The sequence below is a fragment of the Chenopodium album genome, chromosome 8, assembly GCF_948465745.1.
Source record: "Chenopodium album chromosome 8, dcCheAlbu1.1, whole genome shotgun sequence".
Lineage (NCBI taxonomy): Eukaryota > Viridiplantae > Streptophyta > Magnoliopsida > Caryophyllales > Amaranthaceae > Chenopodium > Chenopodium album.
In genome coordinates this window covers 49,270,121-49,291,579 of record NC_137841.1, presented here as the reverse complement: position 1 = coordinate 49,291,579, position 21,459 = coordinate 49,270,121, and the positions used below count along the sequence as shown (strand labels likewise).

Sequence of the window (21,459 nt, the reverse complement as noted above, 5' to 3'; positions counted from 1 at the left end):
GAAGGTTTGGGTTTCAAAAAGAAGTTCCAAAAGGAAAGGAAGTATGTTGACCTGCCTAGTAGTATTGTTTGTTATTTCTGTGGCAAAACTAGACACAAACTAATTAAGTGTCCTAAGAAAGAAAAGAGTACACAAAAAAATGAAAAACATGTAGAACAGATTTGGATCAAAAAGAATGATGAACCTGCTGCTGTTACACAGGAACCCAAGGAAACCTGGGTTCCTGAAACTAACGTTTGATTTCTCATGCAGGTTCCAGTGAGGGGGAACAACACTTGGTACCTCGACAATGGTTGTTCTAGGCACGTGACTGGAGACAAATCTAGATTTCTCTCACTGGATGCCTACTATGGGGGAACTGTGACCTTTGGTGATAACATGACAGGAGATATAGTTGCGATTGGCAAAGTAGGAAGGTCAAGTTTCCATGCTATTGATAATGTATTTTTTGTCGAGGGTCTCAAGCACAACTTGTTAAGTATCTCACAATTTTGTGACAAAGGTAACTCTGTAAGCTTTACTTCTAATAAGTGCAGAATCATTCACAATGACACTAGGAACATTATTTTAGAAGGAACGAGGTTCCTAACAACAATCTAACATGTCTTAGTGTCATTGAGGATGATCCTCTATTATGGTATAAGAGATTTGGCCATGCAAGCTTTATTTTACTTGATAAATTGAAATCTAAGGAACTAGTGGAAGGACTTCCTTGCATTAAGTTTCTGTATGACAAAGTATGTGATGCTTGTGTTAGAGGTAAACAAACTCGAATTTCTTTTAAGTCCAAGGAGATGGTAAGAACCAAAAGACCTTTGGAACTCATTCATATGGATCTATGTGGTCCTATGAGAATCCAAAGCAGAAGTGGTTAGAGATATGTTATGGTTATTGTTGATGATTTTTCAAGGTTTACTTGGGTTTTCTTTATTGTTAGTAAAGATGAAACGTTTGATGAATTTGTAGCTTTTGTAAAGAAAGAACAGAGAAGAACAGGTAATCCATTGATTCACCTCACATCAGATCATGGAACTAAATTTGAAAATTCAAAATTTGATGACTTTTGCACAGAGCACGGAATGGTTCAAAATTTCTCTGCCCCAAGAACTCCACAAAAAATGGAGCGGTGGAACGCAAGAACAAAAGCCATGAAGACATGGCTAGAACAATACTGATCTCAACTGGTCTGCCTAGGAACTTCTGGGCAGAAGCAGTGAATACAACATGTTATATTCTGAATAGAGTATCAGTTAGAGCCATCACCAACAAAACTCCTTATGAGCTGATCAAAGGGAGAAATCCTAATATTTCCTACTTTAGATCTTTTGTTTGTAAATGTTGTTCATAACAATTGTAAAAGGAATCTAGGATAGTTTGATGAACGTAGTGATCTGATGAGGCTGTATTCTTAGGATATGCCTCTAATAGTAAAGCATATAGAGTTTATAACAAAAGGACAATGTGTGTTGAGGAATCTGTACATATTTTATTTGATGAAACTGAACAATTGAATGATGTACAGGATTGTGATGATGATTTTGAAATTGGACTTGTATGCAAAATAGATCCAGATGAAGAATCAACATCATTACAGAAGCAGGAAGTTGAAGTTGCAGTGCAAACGAATCCTGAAGCAGATGAAGGTCAAGAAATGGAGAATGCACCAGGAACTCCCCCTCAAGAACATAATCTAAATTAGAATGAGGGAGATTATGTAGAAGTTCCAGCTTAGACTCAAGAACGAGTTCCTACAGAAGAACCAGTCAACAATGATCAGGAAAGATTGTATCCAGTCAAGGATTTTACACCTAAGCGATGGAAATATCAGAAGTCTCATCCTGTAGATGTAATTATGAGTGATATCTCAAAAGGAAATCAAACCAGATCTCAGCTTAGAAACTTCTGTGCATTCTATGCATTCCTCTCTTCTATGGAACCTAAGAACTATGTTGAAGCTTTAACTGACGCAGACTGGATTAATGCTATGCAAGCTGAACTAAATGTGTTTGAAAGAAATAAAGTTTGGCATCTGGAACCTAGACCCAAGAATAAGAAGACTATAAGTTTGGCATGGTATTATTGTCAGAAATAAAGCAAGACTTGTTGTACAAGGTTTCAATCAACAAGAAGGAATAAACTATGAAGAAACATCTGCTCGAGTAGCCAGGTTAGAGGCTATTCGTTTACTTATTGCTTTTGCTGCTTACATGGGATTCACGTTGTTCCAGATGGATGTTAAATGTGCATTTTAAATGGATTTCTAAATGAAGAAGTCTATGTGGAACAACCTCCTGGATTTGAAAGTCAGGAGTTCCCAAACCATGTCTATAAGATTGACAAAGCTCTTTATGGGTTGAAGCAAGCTCCTAGAGCATGGTATGAAAGGTAATCAACGCTCCTTTTGAAAAATGATTTTAAACGAGGCAAAATTGATAAAAATTTGTTTTTGAAGTCAAATGGAACTGATATCCTAGTTGTACAGATCTATGTAGATGATATTTTATTTGGTGCAGCTAACGAATCTTTGTGCAAGTATTTTGCTGACCTTATGAGTGGAGAGTTTGAAATGAGTATGATGGGAGAATTAAATTTCTTCCTCGGATTGCAAATCAAGAAAACTGAAGAAGGAATCATGATCCATCAACAAAAGTACATCAAGGAACTGATCAAGAAATACAAGCTTGAAAATGCTAAGACCAATGATACTCCAATGGGTTTAGCAACTAGATTGGATGAAGATCCAACTAGAACTTGTGTTGATCAACCTATGTATCAAGGTATAATAGGATCTCTACTTTACCTAACAGCTAGTAGACCTGACATATCTTTCAGTGTAGGTTTGTGTGCCAGGTTCCAAGCAAATCCAAAGGAGTCTCACCTGAAAGTAGTAAAGAGAATCCTTAGATACTTGAAAGGAACTGATGACTTGTGTCTCTTCTATCCTAGAAGTGACTCATTTGATTTAAATGGATTTACTGATGCTGACTATGCAGGTGAATTGGTTAATAGAAAAAACACTTCAGGTATGGTACAATTTTTAGGACCTTGTTTAGTTTCTTAGGGTTCCAAGAAGCAAAACACAGTTGCATTATCTAAAGCTGAAGCTGAGTATGTGGCAGTAGCAGCATGTTGTTCACAAGTACTCTGGATAAAGCAATAGGTTAGAGATTTTGGTCGTATTTTTGAATATGTGCCTAATTACTATGATAACACAAGTGCTATATGTATTTCTAAGGATCCAGTTCAGAACTCTAAGGTAAAACACATCCACATTAGGCATCACTTTTAAAAGATAATGTGGAGCAAGGGAATATTAAATTGGAATTTTGTAATATGAAATATCAACTTGCAGATATTTTGACCAAACCCTTGAACAGAGAAAGATTTGAGAAATTGAGACTGGAACTTGGGATGATCAAGCTGAATTGATTGCTTCTGAAGTTCCAACATATGGCAAAGTCGAAAATAATGTAAATAGAGCAAAAAAGAGCATTTAGCACAATCTTGGTGTGCTAAACATAGCTGAAGTGTCACCGTTGTTGATCACTCGAGGTTAGTTCATTAAACGCTGAATTAAATTTGCTAATAGTAATTTACATTGCACATGTGTAGAAAGCGTGTTCTAATTGCGTGTTTGTTTTCAAAAAGTTTTTTTTGAAAATTAAATGAATTTGAAAGAATAGAATTTTGGTAAATTCATCCTGCTAAATTGATTTTGGAAAATTAATTGAACACGTTTAATTAATGACTGCTAAGTAAACTCCTTAACTTCTTTACATCGCCTCATTAAATAAAAAAGGCATCTTAACCCACCTTTCATCATCACTGTCAAATCAAATTTACAACTCAATGAAAAATTTCTACAACCTTCCTAAAACCCTCTAGAAGATAACTATGGCCATAATCACCTCAATTGCCTCTTCCGAAAATTCTCAAAATAATCATCACTCCGACCAAGAAAAAGTAAGTTCACTTCCAATCGTCACCTTCACCGAAACACAATCAGTACCCCCTCCTTTAGACAGCATGAAAAATCCAAAACTTGCTGAAACCAAAAACCTAACCTATGAGCAAGTGATCAAAAAATTGAAAGAATGAAAAGAGAAGCAAGGACAGAGGAAGACGGTTGAAGAGCAAATTAAGGAAGTTAAGGCTTTCGCTGAGAATATAGGAATTCTGATAAAGAGGAATCGGAGAAGGAAGAAGAAGAGGAGATCACTGATCAAGCTGAACTTGAGTCCCAAGTAGGGAGGTATGTAGTGGGTCACAGAATTGATTTGAATTGGTGTAGACAAGCTAAGTTCCTAGAATTTATTGATTTAATTAAATTCTAGGGGTGGGAATATATGTTGACTAAAGCCTCAGATAATTTCATGTATCCAATTGCAATGACTGAATTTTGTCAAAATTTTGAAGCAAAATTGGGGGTAATTACTAGTGAAGTTGATGGTATTAAAATCGAACTTGATGTTGAAACTCTGGGTAAAATATTGAATACTCCTACTGAGGAATATGAAACATACATCGAAGGAAAAGCTAGTGTGAAAGTGGGAAATTATCTGAGTGGGGATATAGTTGAAGGTTTAGGAGGAAAAAGGGGGAAGAACATCATGAATCACAATGATCTAAGTCCTATGAACAAATTGCCGTTTAACCTTGTTAAGAACACAATTCTACCTAGAACTGCTAAGAAAGGAGAAGCATGTTTAATGGATATGGCAGTAATTTTATGCATTTCTAGGAAAATAAAGGTTAATTTTACCTCCTTAATGTATCAACACTTAGCACATTGTGCTCCTGGAAAGAACAAAGTTGGATATGGAGCTATTTTGTCTACTATCTTAGAAAGTATGGGTGTAGTGTTAAAAGGGAAGTATGGTGGTTTAGATGAGAAGCCAGAAAATGTAATCAATGGAGAAACACTGGCTGGTCTTAGTCTAGAGGTGGTGCAAGGGAAAATACAGAAGTTGGAAAAGGAAGAGGTGAAGAAAGAAAAGAGAACAGGAAAAAGAGGTGGTGGAGCAACCTGTTAGGAAAAGCAAGAGGCTATCAACAAGTACTCTTCCTCAAACCAGTATGGAGAAACCATTGGAACTGGATACTAATGAGGGAGTGCTTGTGGGGCAAGTTTCAGTGCTTTCAGCTCTTTGTTACACCCATCCTGAGTTTCTACTCAAAAGGGGTTATGAGCGATAAGGATCATGAGGAGTAGAGTTATGATTGCAAGAGAGTCTCTCGACTCATGGAAAACTCCATTCCGGAACAGTGGAAGAAGAAATTCTCCAAATACCTTCCAGATGTACTCTTCAAGGCTCGAGAAGATGTGGTCAATCTAAGGGTTACAAAGACCGACAGAGGCAACTATGATGGACTTGTGGAAGAAGTGACTAGGTCACTGTCTAACATGAGGATCAAGCCACCGCAAGATTAGTGTCACAGCAAAGAGAGGCAAGAAGTATGAGCTAGGGTCTATAGTGCAAGACTTAGACCCGGGATGCCACTTCAAGCCCATGTACTAAAGATGAAAAGGTTATTTCTAGGAAATTAAAGGTTAATTTTACCTCCTTAATGTATCAACACTTAGCACATTGTGCTCCTGGAAAGAACAAAGTTGGATATGGAGCTATTTTGTCTACTATCTTAGAAAGTATGGGTGTAGTGTTAAAAGGGAAGTATGGTGGTTTAGATGAGAAGCCAGAAAATGTAATCAATGGAGAAACACTGGCTGGTCTTAGTCTAGAGGTGGTGCAAGGGAAAATACAGAAGTTGGAAAAGGAAGAGGTGAAGAAAGAAAAGAGAACAGGAAAAAGAGGTGGTGGAGCAACCTGTTAGGAAAAGCAAGAGGCTATCAACAAGTACTCTTCCTCAAACTAGTATGGAGAAACCATTGGAACTGGATACTAATGAGGGAGTGCTTGTGGGGCAAGTTTCAGTGCTTTCAGCTCTTTGTTACACCCATCCTGAGTTTCTACTCAAAAGGGGTTATGAGCGATAAGGATCATGAGGAGTAGAGTTATGATTGCAAGAGAGTCTCTCGACTCATGGAAAACTCCATTCCGGAACAGTGGAAGAAGAAATTCTCCAAATACCTTCCAGATGTACTCTTCAAGGCTCGAGAAGATGTGGTCAATCTAAGGGTTACAAAGACCGACAGAGGCAACTATGATGGACTTGTGGAAGAAGTGACTAGGTCACTGTCTAACATGAGGATCAAGCCACCGCAAGATTAGTGTCACAGCAAAGAGAGGCAAGAAGTATGAGCTAGGGTCTATAGTGCAAGACTTAGACCCGGGATGCCACTTCAAGCCCATGTACTAAAGATGAAAAGGTTATTTAACCATCTAGAACTGATTGGTAGATCGGTGGAGGATGAGCAAGCGGCTCATATGCTTTGAAGCTCACTCCACTCGGGGCACGTTGCAATTAAGATGTGACTTACCAACAATCGGGATAAACTGTCCTACAAGGAAGTTGTCCAAGAGCTCCAGAAAACCTATTCTTGCAAGGCGGCTAAGTTTTCTCTAAGGCCCAAGAAAAAGGAGTTCAAGAACAAGGCTAAGATGCGCTGCTTCTATTACAGTAAGCAAGGTCACTACAAAAGAGAATGTAGCAAGTATCTGGAAGATGAGGCAAGAGAAAAAGAAGCCTCAATCTCAAGTATCATCTTTTTTTTTTTTTTTTTTTTTTTTTTTTTTTTTTTTTTGGAAAATAAGATTTTATTACCAAAGAAAGAAAGTTACAACTTACAAGAGCTAAGTTATAACTACCACCAGAACACCACAAGACCTGTTAAACAGGCCAAACCCGAAAAACCAGTTCTAGATCCTATCCTAGCCACCTTCTAGGAAGGGTTCTAGGAAAGGCCTAGAACAAACTGGACTTAGATTTCCAGCCACCTTCTAGGAAGGGTTCTGGAAACAAGGACCAGACAACAACACAAGCAGCAAACAACAAGGCAAACAACCCAAAACCACCAAAACAACAAAAGCCTAAAAATACAAAGGATTTCTATTAGAGATAAGGCAACTTGAAGCAAACTACAAGCTTGAAACCTCTGCCAAACCCAGAACAACAGCACCTAGCAAGCTGCCACCCAGAGCCAGCAAACAGCAACAAGAACAGAACCAATCCCAAGAGCAGAACCAGCTGCCACCCTAGCCAAAAGACCAGACCAGCAGCAGCAAAAAATCTGTACCACCTGCCAAAACAGCAGCAACCAAACCAAACCAGCAGCTCTAGCAGAAACCAAACAGCAACCTCAAACAACTGCAACAGCAACACAACCAACACAACACTGCAGCAAGAAACAGAAACAACACAAAGAACAGAAAACAGCAGCACAGCAACAGAACCAGGCCAGCAGCAGAACTGAGCATCAACTATCATTCAGCAGCAGACAGCAGGCAACAGACATCTACAGCAGACCAGCTGCTGACTATCACAGCAGCTTAACAACAGCAGCTAAGGAGCAACAGCACAGGACATCAACAACATCTGAACAGCAGCAACACAACAGTGTAACAACAGCAGCAAAGCAGCAAGGCAGTAGGACAACAACAACAGAAAAGCAGCAGCAGCCTGCAGCACAGCACCAGAACAGCAGAGCAGCATGGCACAGAAACAGGAGATTAGAAGCAGCCAGATGCAAGGCAACAAACCAGCAGGGCAAAAGAAGTAGCAGAGAAGCAGCAGCCAGCAGCAAAATACAAATTTTAAAACCTTCAAAGAGCAAACCAGCAGCAACAACACAACACTCAATACCCAAAAAAACAACAAAAGCAAAACCAGCACTCAGAAACAAGGAATCAGAAATATCAAGAACCAGCAACAACACCAGAAAACCAGAGAAGCAGAAGCAGCCCTAAACAATCAAAAATTTGCTTCCCGCCGGGATTCTACAGACTGAGTGAAAGACAATATCCCTAACAAGGGCATCAACAGATTTGCAGCACCCAGTAAACAAGACTGCATTCCTCTGAATCCATATACCATAAACCGTTTCAGTAAAGGCTACATGGATCACTTTGTTTTTCAATCTGGAACTTCTACAGATTTTCTTCATCCAATCAATCTCATCACTAAACTGCTGAACAGGCTTGGAAACATGTAAAATACCCAACACCTTGTTCCAAACCTGTCTAGAGTATTCACAATCAAAGAAAAGATGTTGAACACTTTCATTGATATTCAAACAAAAGAAGCACCTTGGATCACAAGAAATGTTCCATTGGAGCAACCTATCCTTAGTGACAAGCCTATTCCACAAAGCTAGCCACAAGATAAAAACACTTTTAGGAGTTGCCATGTTATGACAAATGACTCTCTTCCAAGGAACCTTAGGGACTTGAGGTCTAATAGCAGCATAAAGCTTCTTGATTTTCACTTTGTTGCCCTGCATGAAACCAGCCCATCCCCCTTGATCATTCACAACATCTCTACAGCTCAAAATCTTCTTCAAGAACCAAGAGCATTTAGTAGGGGTAGGGGTGGTCCAACAATCTCTATGCTTAAAGTAATAGATATGGACCCACTTAACCCAAAGATTATCAGCCTTGTGAGCAATATCCCAAAGTAACTTAGTGACAGCTGCTTTATTCCATTCAGGAAGAGACAGCAAGTTCCATCCACCACAAACTTTAGGGAGACAGACTTTATTCCAAGCCACCAAAAATTTTTTAGCAGGGGCAGAGGAACTAGTCCAAAGAAAGCATCTGAATCTAGCCTCGACCTCTTTCAAAATTTTCTTTGGTAAGATGAAAATTTGAGCCCAATATGTCTAAATACCAAATAACACACTCTTCACCAACTGAAGCCTCCCAGCATAAGACAGGTGTTTAGCCATCCACCCTTGGATTCTAGCAGTCACCTTCTCCACCAAAGGCCTACACTGAGCAATAATAAGCTTCTTGGAAGAAAGAGGGACCCCAAGATACCTAAAAGGGATAGTACCTTGAGAAACACCAAGAAGCTCCCTCAGCTCTGTCTGAACATCAGTAGAAACTCCTCCAAAATAGACTTCACTTTTATCAAGATTAGCAGAAAGTCCAGAGGCACCTGAGAATTTTAAGAAGGCTTGGAAGAGGAGCTTAACAGAAACACTATCAGCTCTAGAGAACATTAGAAGATCATCAGCAAACATCATGTGAGTTAGGTTTAACTTTTCCCATCTAGGATGAAAGTTGAAATCAGGAGTTAACCTAAGCTCATCAAGGCATCTGGAGAGGTATTCCATACCAATAGCAAAAAGAAAGGGAGACATAGGGTCACCTTACCTTAGGCCTTTCTTAGCTTCAAAGGGAGGAGTAGGAAAACCATTAATAAGAATAGAATAGGAGACAGAAGTAAGACAAGTCCAGATCCAGCTAACAAATCTCTGAGGGAAACCAAGCTCCTGCATACAGTGATCAAAAATCCCCACTCAACTGAATCATAGTCTTTCTTCAAATCCACCTTAACTATGCACCTAGGAGAGATGAATTTGTGATCATAGCCTTAGATCAATCCAGTTGCAAGAAGGATATTGTCACCAATGTGCTTGCCTGGAATGAACCCTGCCTGAGCATCATCAATCACCTCACCAATGATAGCAGCAAACCTAGCAGTTATGATTTTAGAAATGAGCTTATAAACCACCGTACAACAAGCTATAGGTCTAAAATCCTTAACATGAGAGGCATTAGGGATTTTAGGAACAAGAGTGATAGTTATACAATTCCATTGCTTAGGCAAGGTCCCTTTAGTGAAATAATCAATAACACTAGCATAAATATCATCTTTCACAATATGCCAAGCTCTCTTAAAGAAAAGGGAGTTAAAGCCATCAATACCAGGAGCTTTAGTGTTATCAATTCCCTTAAGGGCAACATCAATTTCATCATGAGAAATAGGCCTAATGAGATAGCTCAGAGCAGCAAAGCTAAGCTGCCTACCCCTCCTCATAGTGACAAGGTCAACAGCAGGGAGCCAAGGAGCCTGAGTCCCTAAAAGAGACTTATAGAAGGAGATAATTTTATGAGAAATAGCAGCCGGATCCTTGAGCAACACCTGATTAGAATAAAAAATGGAGTCAATTCTATTCCTTGCTAGTCTACTCTTCATCACAGAGAAGAAATAATGAGAGTTGCCATCTCCAAGCTTAATCCAATTGATCCTTGATTTTTGTTTGAAGATGCTTTCCTGAATATCATTCCATTGTTTGACAACCTTAATAGCATCAGATTCTTTAGCATAGGGATCCAAATCATTAGGATTCTGAGCCATTAAGTTCTGAATTCCAGAAAGCTCAATATTAGCTTGATCAATCTTTTCCTCAATGTTTCCAAACTGCTTGCTATTAAGAGACTTAATACTAGCCTTCACAGAATTAAGCTTCTGCCAGACAGAACAACTAGAACCCCAAGCCTGAGAAACAGTATCAAGAAAATCAGGGTGATCAGCAATACAGTTTAGAAACCTGAAAGGCCTACCTCTCCCAACAGGGGCAGAACAAACATCCAACAGAACTGGACTATGATTAGACAAAGAGGGGGGAGATAGACAGACTCAACATGCCCATGAGAGGCCAGCCAAGCTTGGTTACCAAAGACTCTATCAATCCTAGAAAGAGTTCTAAGACCCGTGTGAGCCTTATTTGACCAAGATTAGAAGGCTCCTTTACTCTTAATCTCAGTGAGGTCCAAATCATCAACCAGACTCTGAAAATCTCTAGTCTCATAATCAGTAACATCAGTACCATGAAGCCTATCTGAAGTATGAAGGACAGAGTTATAGTCACAAGCACAAATCCAAGGAGAATGCTGAATAGAGATGCTTCTAAGACCTTCCCACAAAGGAAGCCTATCATGAATAGAGTGAAGCCCATAAACAACAGTAAGATGAATTTGAGTAGAGAGGTCCTTAGAAGAAACACTACAATGAATGAACTGTTCATGGACCTTCAAGACATTAACAGTTACTCTATCTGCATTCCAACCAAGCCAAATCCTCCCTTTAGGAGAATGGTCATAATTACACAACCAACGCCAAGAAGAGCCAAACTTCCTCTGATAAGTGAGAACATTTTTCAGTTTGATTTTTGTTTCAAGCAAACCAACAACATCAACTGAATGAGAATGAAGCAACCTCTTTACAGAGGCAACTTTGCCAGGGTCATTCAGGCCCCTGACATTCCAAATAGAGTAAATCATGATACCAAAGGGGGATTAACCTCACCCCCGCTTGGATTTATAATGAAACCACCTGCACCATCCATTTCATTTGCAAATAATGAAACCAGGCTGATGAACTCTAGTTTGTTGCCTTTTTGTCTTCCTTCCAACTATTCTCCACCCCTCATCTAAATTTTTAGAAGTATGAACCTGTGGAGTAATAATAGATTGTCCATGAACAGAAACACCAACATCAACAGCAGTAGCAGAAGCAGGGGCTTGGCTAGGCTTAGAAACCCAGACCTGCTTTTGCTTAGGAGGAACAGGAGCCGGCTGCTTAGGAGCCTGCTTAGGAATAGCAGGCTTAACAGAGCAATCATGACCAACCTTGTTGCACTTAGAACAAAAAGGAGGGGCCCACTCATACACTACCTTGAGCTCCAATAGTTCCTTTGAAGGACTTTCAACCCATACAGAATTGGGCATAGGCTTTGTAACATCAATTTCAATTAGAACCCTAGCAAAAGACACTCTAAGTTGTCTAATAGTACATTCATCAGCACAAATTAGCACTCCAAGCAAACTACCAATGCGGCTAAGAGTGTCAGATCCCCAACAATTAAGTGGAAGATTAGGGAACTTAACCCAGAGAGGAACAATTCTAAGAATTTCAGCATTAAAATCAAAATTAGGACACCAAGGCTTCACTATTGCTGGTTTTCCAAGGAACATATGAGGACCAAAACAAAGTATAGTATCTTTATCATCACTAGAACATAGATTAACAATAAAGTACCCATCATCATGCCAATAAACATCTGGTTTTTGCATATCATTCCATTATTGAGCAAAAAAACGAAGAACAGCAGCAATAGTGGGGTAAAAGCCAACCACATAGAAAACTAGAGCATTAGCCCATTTTTTATTATCAACCTCAAGCTCGACTGCCTGTAGCTCAGCAATCTGTTTCCCTTCCTGCACTTTCAGAGCAACAAAAGATAAAGATGCCCCTTTAGCAGCCAATTTTCCAGTAAAAGGAGCAGCTCGATTTTCATTGATTTTGCGCGAGTTCAGCTCCTGAGCAGGGGAAGCAGCAGCCCGATCCTCACTATTCTTGTGCGCATTCTGCTCCAGAGAGGGTGAGGAATGGCGAGGATGACTTCCTGGCTCAGCACGATGCTCAGATCCACCAGCATCCAATGGAACAGTAAACCCAGAAACCCTAGGTACTGTTCCATTGGATTGACTTAAAACCGGCCTAGCAGTAGCTTCAGCAAAGAGAGCAATGGTCTCAGCATCACTTCTGGGAATAGCTCCACAAGCTGGATGCACTAACGCCGGCGTCGGAGTAACCAATTCATCCACCTCTTGAATCGGGCTAGGAACGAAAGATGTGCCTAAGTTTCTCAAATTCTGCAATATCGAATCAAAAGCTTCATGAGCAGTCTTTTGTTGCGCTACTTGAGGTGTAGAAATAGCCTGATTCTTCTTCTTAGCCATTGAAATCCAAAATTGATGAAGAAACCGATCAAAGATGAAGAACCATGGAGAAGAGAGAGAAGAGAGAAAGTCAACGCAACTTTGACCGTAAAAAGTATTAGAGACCGAAAAATTAACTCAGTTTATGCTCCTATTTCAGGAACAAAGTGAGCGGCGCTTTTCAAGTGGACATGAGTACACAAGTGGAAGATGAAGATAATCTATCCAAAATTCTAAAACATGTTGAGTTTTATATACCATACTTTGATCTTGTGACGTTGGACGTCATTTTAATCTTGATTGCAAGACTTTTGTTTCATGTCTTGTTTATATTTATGGAAATTACACTTCTGTGTGTTTAGATAATTGTTTATTATGATACCAAAGGAGCTAAGACCATAGAATCAAATCAAATATACTTGTGGCATTTTCGTCTTGGCCACATTAACATCAAACGCATCAAGAAGCTTCTTCAAGAACGCGTCCTTGACACTTTTGATTTAGAATCTTTTGAGAATTGCGAAGGATGTTTATTAGGTAAGATGATAAAGCTGCCATTCTCCATGTTGGGAGAAAGAGCAGGTGACTTATTAAGTCTAATACATACCGATGTATGTGGACCAATGAGCTCCGCCACAAGAAACGGACATCGATATTTCATCACTTTCACAGACGACTAAAGTAGATATGGCTATGTCTACCTAATGTCGCACAAATCTAAGTTATTTGCCAAGTTCAAACAAATTCAGAGTGAAGTGGATAATCATCTTGGCAAGAAAATCAAAGCCCTTCGATCGGATCAAGGTGGTGAATACGTGAGCCAAGAATTTGATGACCATCTGAAAGATCATGGTATACTTTCAGAGTTGACACCTCTAGGAACTCCACAATGGAACGGAGTATCCGAACGAAGAAATCGAACCTTGTTAGACATGGTACGATCAACCATGGGACTTAGTGATCTTCCTATCTCTTTTTAGGGACACACACTTTTACCTACAGCACTAACACTGAACCGTGCTCCATCGAAAGCTGTAGAAAACACTCCATATGAATTATGGACGAACAAACCTCCTAGGTTGACTTTTTATGAATTTGATTTCTGACAAACTTCATCCCAAATCTGATAAGGTTTAATTTGTAGGATACTCAAAAGAAGATAAAGGGTATTACTTCTACAATAAATCGGGGAACAAAGCGTTTTATGCTCGCAATGGTGTCTTTTTGGAGAAAGAGCACCTTTCCAAAATGACAAGTGGGAGGAAATTCGAAGTCGACGAAGTTCGTGAGGATGAGCAACAAAATACGAATGATAGTCAAAATGCTCAAACATCAATTGTTGACAAAGGTCTAAGTGATCAAAATATGAAAAGTCAAATCGATAATGTAAATGCTCAATCCAATACCCTACGTAGGTCTCAGAGGCCAAGATCTCAACTTAATAGATATCTTGGATTGTTTTTAACCGAGAATCAGGACATCCTAATCATAGATGGAGATGAACTAGCAACCTACAAGCAAGCAATGGGAAGCACCGACTCTGCTAAATGGCAAAAGGCCATGAGATCTGAAATGGATTCCATGTTGGAAAATCAAGTCTAGGACTTGGTTGACTTACCCGAAGGCTACACACCTATCGGATGTAAGTGGATTTTCAAGTTGAAAACTGACAAAGAAGGAAATGTACTCATTTAAAAATCTATATTGGTATAAAAAGGTTATAGAGAAGTTCATGGTATTGATTACGATGAAACCTTTTCTCTAATCGCAATGTGTAGACACCTAAAAATGTCTCCCCAAAACCAAAACCATTGATGAACACCTTTCACCGCCATTATTGGTTGGGTTGAGTATTTAATCTTTGGAGTGCTTAAACCCATGTTCTATCTAATATATTTCATGAACCAATCCAATTTCTAGCTCATTTCCCTAAACCATAACCTATTTTCCACTTTTCGTGTCCACACTGCAAAACCGAGAGAAAATGATTTTATGGCTATACAATTTTGATCCTATTATTATATTGTTGGATAGGCCTTTAAAAAAGCTTTTCAACCATATATGATAAGCCCGATTCCGAGCTATAACGGAAAAGATATAAGCAAAACACTAAACTCGGCATAAAACCAACACCTTTCCACTAAAACGGCCATATCTTAAAATCTACAAATTATTTTGACCTGATTTTAATTGGGTTGGAAAGTAGACTTGATAATATTTAAATGATATATTATATTCCTTATTCTGAGTTACGGATCAAAAGTTATGATGATTTTAAAAACGGGTAAAAAACTTGAATCACCGCGCACAGTGCAAAAGCACCGTGTCACGAGAGTTTACCCCGTCTGACGGTGCCTTTCCTCGTCTAACGGTGCCTTGTGGCGTGACACGGTACTGTACATCGTGTCAAATTTCACCATGGAACGATACCTGTTGCCGTGACACGGTACCTGCTGTTGTGACACAATATTTCCCACCGTGTCACGGTGCTTTTTCCGTGTAATTTCCGCGTTTTCCCATACCGTGACACGGTGTACTGTACTATGCCATGGTGGACACTGGCGTGTCATGGTAAGTGTGTTGTGTCACGGAATTTTCTCATGTCTTTTCCGCGTAAATCCTTCATGCGTTTTCACTTCCCGTAGGTAAAATATTTCCCGCGTCACTCCACTTGTCCACCGCATTACGGGATTTTCCCCCGTATGACGGTGCCTTCCCACGTTTGACAGTGCCTGGCACCGTGTCACGGTGTTCTCTGCCGTGTCGCGGTGTTATTTTTTAGGGTTTTTTTTTTATCTTTTTAGGGTTCCGTGTGTTCCCTCTGCTCATTTTCCCTATAAATAGGACCCCCCTTTTTGCAGTTCAGGGCATAAAATCATTCTCTCTTTCTCTCTTTGGAACCAATAATCATTCTCTCTCACCTTACACAAAAAATCATTCTCTTCTCCCTCTTTAACCTAATTTCTAGTCTCCTTATTCTTCCATAATAATTCCCTTAAGCATTTCAAGGAGTCCATACTTAACCCGAGGTTCCGTCCTTAAACCAAGGCGTGAAAGGTACACATAACTGAGGGTTTGGACCAAATCAACTCTACTTTTTATTAAATTTAATTTAATTTTCATTTACTTTATATTTTTTATTGAAGTTTCTAACAGTTTATTCATGATGTAGCAATTTAAAGGAACGTGCGGAATGTGAGTAATTAATTAATTTAATTACTCTTATTTTATTTTAATATTGCTCGTATCATGATTAGGGTTATTTTATATTTGACTAACGCTATTATGGTTGAATTGCTTCCAATATTAATGTTTATTTTATTATTATTTATTGATCACTATATTGCATGTTAAAGGGAATATGTAATTGAAAATCACGCCTAATAAGATAATTTGGACAACCGGTTTAGGTTCCTTTTTAATCTTGTTGTTTAATCAAGTGATCACAAATAATTTAGAATTATATGTTGCATTAATATTCAACCAATTTAGTATAATAATAGTTAGGAGCAAATTGAATATTTTGTTTGTATGCGTTTGAGATCGCATGAATCACTTTTCACTATAAGAATCGAGTAGAGGCCAATACGGGCAAATGTGACTCCATGACTCACTTCGTACAATCATCCCCGATCCTCTTTTTGTGGTTCCGAACCATATGGAGTTTGTAATCTCATGGATTATGAATGGGGTGTAACCTTCACGGGTCAATCGTTGTTGCCTATCGTTGTCCCTTTATTCGTGGCTGCCTTAAGTGATCCTTGAACGGTTTACAAGTTTCTTTAAAAAACTTGTTGGCGGCTCCCTACTTTCCTTGTCCCTAATCGTATACGTCAATTCCCACTTCCTATGAGTGCCAAGCATATTCACACATGCTTTAACGTAGGCGCACTTCGAATGACGCCTACACAATGCTTAAATCCGTTTAAATCCTCCTAGCGATTGCTGCATATTACAATTATGAAATATTGCTGATGGACGTTAAAACCGCCTTCCTAAAGGGTATTTTGGAATAAACTGTGTACATGACACAACCTGAAGGTTACAATCCTGGAAAGGTATGCAAGCTTAAGAAATCCATTTATGGATTAAAGCAAGCAAGCAGAAGTTGGAATCTGCGATTTGATGAAGCCATTCGTAAGTTTGGTTTTATCAAGAATCCATATGAGTCTTGTGTTTACAAGAAGGTCAATGGGAGTGACATCGCTTTCCTAGTCTTATATGTCGGTGACATTTTGCTTATTGAAAACAGCATTCCATTGTTAGAGTATGTAAAGGCTTGGCTCGGAAAATGTTTTTCAATGAAAGACTTTGGAGAGGCTTAGTACATACAAGGCATCAGGATCTATAGGGATAGATCAAAAGGGATGATAGGATTGAGTCAAAGTACTTATATTGATAAGGTACTAGCTCGATTCAGCATGGAAGGAGCCCAGAAAGGCCACCTACCCATGTCGCACAGCATAACCCTATAAAAGAAGCAGTGTCCAAAGACACGTGATGTGCGAGAAAGGATGAATCAGATTCCATATTCTTCGCTTATTTGATCGATCATGTATGCCATGATATGTACTAGGCCAAATGTGTCGTATGCCTTGAGCGCTACGAGCCAATACCAATCAGATCCAGGAGAGGCGCATTGGACTGCGACCAAGAATATCCTAAAGTACCTGAAAAGGAACAAGGATAAATTCCTAGTCTAAGGTGGCAGAGATGAATTAGTTGTTGAGGGTTATACCGACGAAAGCTTTTAAACAGATAGAGATGACATCAAATCACAGTCTTGGTACGTATTCTGTCTCAATGGAGGATAGTTTACTTGGAAGAATCCTAAGCAAAGCATAAATATAGATTCTACAACTAAAGTCGAATACCTGGCAGCATCTGAGGCAGCTAAGGAGGTAGTTTGGATTTGCAAGTTCATTGGTGAACTTGGTGTTGTACCCTCCATCAAGGGACCAATAGATCTCTATTGTGACATAAATGGAGCTATTGCTCAGGCTAGAGAGTCAAGAGAACATCAGAAGGTCAAACATGTCAAGTAGCGGTTCCACATGATTCAAGAATGGAAATCAAAAGTTGAAATTAAAATTTGTAAAGTTGGAACGGATGCTAATGTAACTGATCCACTGACTAAACCTTTGCCTCAAGTGAAGCATAACAAGCACATTGAGGCAATGGGAATCAGGCACATCAGAGATTGGCTTTGATTTCCTTATTGTAGTGTTTATAATTATTTTTGGACAATTTTAATGTAAAGCACTATGTTGACCCATTCAGTTTTGGAGTAATTAAATTTTTCATGCAATTTAACTCACTCCTTTGACTATTTAATTATGGTTTAGAATTAGATAATGAGTCCATACGATTCTTGGAATATTCAAAATAGGGTATTGATATGTCCATTTTATATAGTGTTTTACCCCCGTCCCGTGGTCATTATTAGTAGTGTTTTTGGCTCTTTCGGGCCACTTTTATTACTAATTTGTGTGTTCTAGTGTTTTCGTAGTTTTAGTTATATTTTACAGGAAATTGCACTCTTGGAGCATTTTCCCGGGCCTTATTGGATCAACTACAGAAGCTAGAAGAACAAGACCATTTTTGGAGCCCAAGGCCGGCTAGAGCCATCGAGCCGGTGACTAAGGGCTCGATGATTTGGATCACGAGGAATTTGGGCCATGTATTTGAGACCCGAGAGGAAATATGGATTGGGCCAAGAAATCTAGCCCAATCGAAGTCCAAGCCTCGAAGGAGAAGACCGGGCCCGATCGGGCAAGCATAGACCCGATCGGGCGGATGCACGCAAGGGCAAGATGCGCAGCAAGCCAGGCGCGCTCGATCGTGCGAAGCTTAGCACGATCGGGCGGTGCTGTGAGAAGACCTGTGCGAGGAAAAAGGCGGGCCCGATCGGGCGGCCTCTAGCCCGATCGGGCGGCCTCTAGCCCGATCGGGCGCGTGTTTATGGAAGGGTCTTTTGACGAGCAATTAGTTTCTAATTAGGAGTAGTTTTTAGTTTTGTTTTAAGTACGTTTTTAGGAGGCTTAAGGAAGGACCTCTCTTCCTCTTCTCTTAATCACCCTCTTCTCTTAGACTTTCTCTCTCTACTTAGTTTTCTCTCTCTTAAACTCTCTCTAAACCTTTGTTCTTATTTCTTTCATTAATTCCAGATTTATTTTGGTAACGATTTCTCTTCCCTTAATCTTAGTTATTTATTTTATTCCTTTCATCATGATTTATTTTATTACTTTGATTAGTTTAGTTTTTATTATGTGTGAGTAATTAAATTTCTAGGGTTTATGGGAATCTAATAAATAATATGAAGGGGTAAATTATTGTTGTTGATTATCAATGCTAGATTAATTTCCTATTGATTGGATTAATGCTCTGTGACTAGATTAGGCCTATCTTTTATGCATGAGTTTGACAATATTGATTCAAGATTCGAGAGATGAGAATTAATGTTTAGGTCTAGTTTCAATAGGCAGATTAATTTATAAATGGTTAAGTCGAGAATCGAGAGATGAGATTTAATACCGGTAAATTAATTGTGTGATTGTAATACGTAGCGAAAGCCCTTTACAATCTGGTTAATTGACGCATTGATGATTGACTATTATTGATTATTGGTATTGCATGATAATTTCTTATTGGATTGTTTTAATGTTTTACAATTGCGGCTTGTAAAAGTATAGCAATATTAAATTGATGAATCGAGCAGATAATAATTTGATATTAAAGGCTATTTTCAATAAGAACTTAGATCTAGTAAATTGCGAGAGCCTGTTAGATCTATGTTGATTAATAAATTGCGAGAGCCATTTAATTATGTTATTTATGCAATGTCAATGATTGATTACTATGTTTTACCCTGGAGTATTATTTATTGGTGAACCTATGCCCTAGATCCTTTTATATATTATTTCTCCCTATTCCTATTCTTTGTAGTTTAGTTTCATACTCAATTATAAATATTAGTTACTTAGATAATTTAGATTATAATAATTAATTAGGAGTAAAAAGACTTGTTTCCCTGTGGAGATCGACCCTACTTCCCTATCTACTTTAGTTAGAGGACTTAGGAATTATTTTTGATTAGGGGATACGACTTTACCCTGTCAAAATTTTGCGCCGTTGCCGGGGAAACGGTTTTATTTTTATTTCTGATTGTTTTTGTAGTCTAGATTATTTCTCTTTTGTCTCAGAGAGCGTTAGTTCTCTGAGACAAATCTCATATTTTCTTCTAGTTTTTGTTTATGCCCAGGTGTTCAAGATCAGGTTACATCCCTTTCGATCCTGAGATCGAACGTTCCTTCCATAGACAGAAAAACTTCTACAAGCAAATCCTGGCGGATTCTGGTGATACTAACAATAATCACCACGATCCTCCAACTGATTCTAGCGATTTAGAGACATCATCAGACACAGAATAAGAGATGGCGGCTCCAAAGAAGCTTAGTGATTATTCACAACCAAAGCTTACGAATTTTCCACATCTCACCCCTACTTAGGCTCTTGATGGGGTTCAATTTGAGATCAAACCTCAATTTATAACAATGATAGAGAGGAAGCAATTCAGTGGAGCCAAGGGCGAAAACCCGAATCTTCACATTGCCGACTATTGTCAATATTGCAACACCATCAGGAAAGCTGGGGTCACTCAAGACCAAATCAGGGAGATTCTCTTTCCCTTCTCTTTAATTGGAAAAGCTAAATTGTGGTTTAATGGCTTAAATAGAACTTACTTGGTATAACTGACTGGGAAACTCTTGTTTTAAATTTCTATAACAAGTATTATCCTGCAGAGAGAACAGCAGTACTACGGAGTGCGATTCAGAACTTTGCCCAAGAAGCCGATGAGTCTTTATATGAGGCTTGGCAGAGGTTCAAGGACTTACAAAGAGAATTCCCTCACCATAATTTAGCACAATGGCAGTTAATCCAAGCCTTTTATAACGGCATTAGAAATTCTTCGAGAATAATATTAGACTCTGCAGCTAGTGGGAGATTTATGAATCTTAATGTTGATGATGCAGGTCGGATTATTGAAGATATGGCGATACACAATTCCCAATATGGGAATCCCAGAGGATTTGCCAACTAGGGGAAACATAGTGTCGACTCTGTATCCTTTTTGCAAGCTCAACTGACCTCTATTTGCCAAAAATTAGATAATCTGAGCACTGCTAATGTAGCTAATGTTTCTGCAATTAATAATAATTCTAATGAGGCTTTCTGTGAAAATTGTGGTATTGTAGGTCATTGGGAGCAGGATTGCAGGAGTTCCGTGGAGCAAGTTAATGCCTTCCAAGCTTATAGGCAGAATAACTCATACTCCAACACTTACAATCCTAGGTATCGGAATCATCCATACCTTTCCTACCGGAGCACTAACATTCAAAATCCACCACCACAAGAACCACAGGTGCCACAGCAACAACAGCAGAAATATTATCACCCCAATGCTAGCCAGAAGAATTAACCACAACAACCCCCCTCATCTTCCGACCCTTCTTTGGGGGAAATTAGAGCAATGTTGGTCAATATGCAAAAGCACATGGAGAGCAGGGATGTGACAATTGATCAAATTCTAGCGCATAATAAAATTGTAGATAATCAAATTGCGCAACTCTCCGCTACTTTACAAGCACGCCAACAAGGAGCCCTGCCGGCACAGCCGACTAGGCCTACGGATCAAGCATTTGCAATTACTCTAAGGAGTGGTTCAAACTATGAAGGGCCCTCTATGCCCAGAGTTGATGAACCTATTTTATTAAATAATGCTAATCTTGATTCCATTAAACCAAACAATGTAGTTGATAGCCCTACAGGGCTA

General features: G+C 39.1%; 1 protein-coding gene and 1 non-coding gene across 2 annotated transcripts; both read right to left on the bottom strand.

Moving 5' to 3' along the window:
• Nucleotides 1-9,492: 9,492 nt before the first annotated feature.
• On the bottom strand, nt 9,493-11,978 carry LOC145643009 (uncharacterized). Its single transcript, XM_081694173.1, has 4 exons — nt 11,358-11,978; nt 10,658-11,042; nt 9,930-10,502; nt 9,493-9,734 (listed from the first exon to the last, which is right to left on the bottom strand). The coding sequence occupies exons 1-4, from the start codon at nt 11,976-11,978 to the stop codon at nt 9,493-9,495; spliced, it is 1,821 nt and encodes a 606-aa protein (XP_081550299.1).
• An 8,461-nt stretch (nt 11,979-20,439) lies between these two features.
• LOC145557150 (small nucleolar RNA R71) lies at nt 20,440-20,546 on the bottom strand. Its single transcript, XR_014092206.1, has one exon. It is a non-coding gene; the product is annotated as a small nucleolar RNA R71 (small nucleolar RNA).
• Between the last annotated feature and the right edge of the window lie 913 nt (nt 20,547-21,459).

Excerpts from the sequence above, each read along its gene's own strand:
- LOC145643009 (XM_081694173.1), bottom strand. The coding sequence starts at position 11,978 with ATGCAAAAACCAGATGTTTATTGGCATGATGATGGGTACTTTATTGTT. Across the intron at positions 11,043-11,357 it reads AATCTATTATTACTCCACAG|AGGAAGTTTGGCTCTTCTTG; the intron begins GTTCATACTTCT and ends CTCACTTATCAG. Across the intron at positions 10,503-10,657 it reads GGACCTCACTGAGATTAAGA|TTCTGTTGGATGTTTGTTCT; the intron begins GTAAAGGAGCCT and ends ATCATAGTCCAG.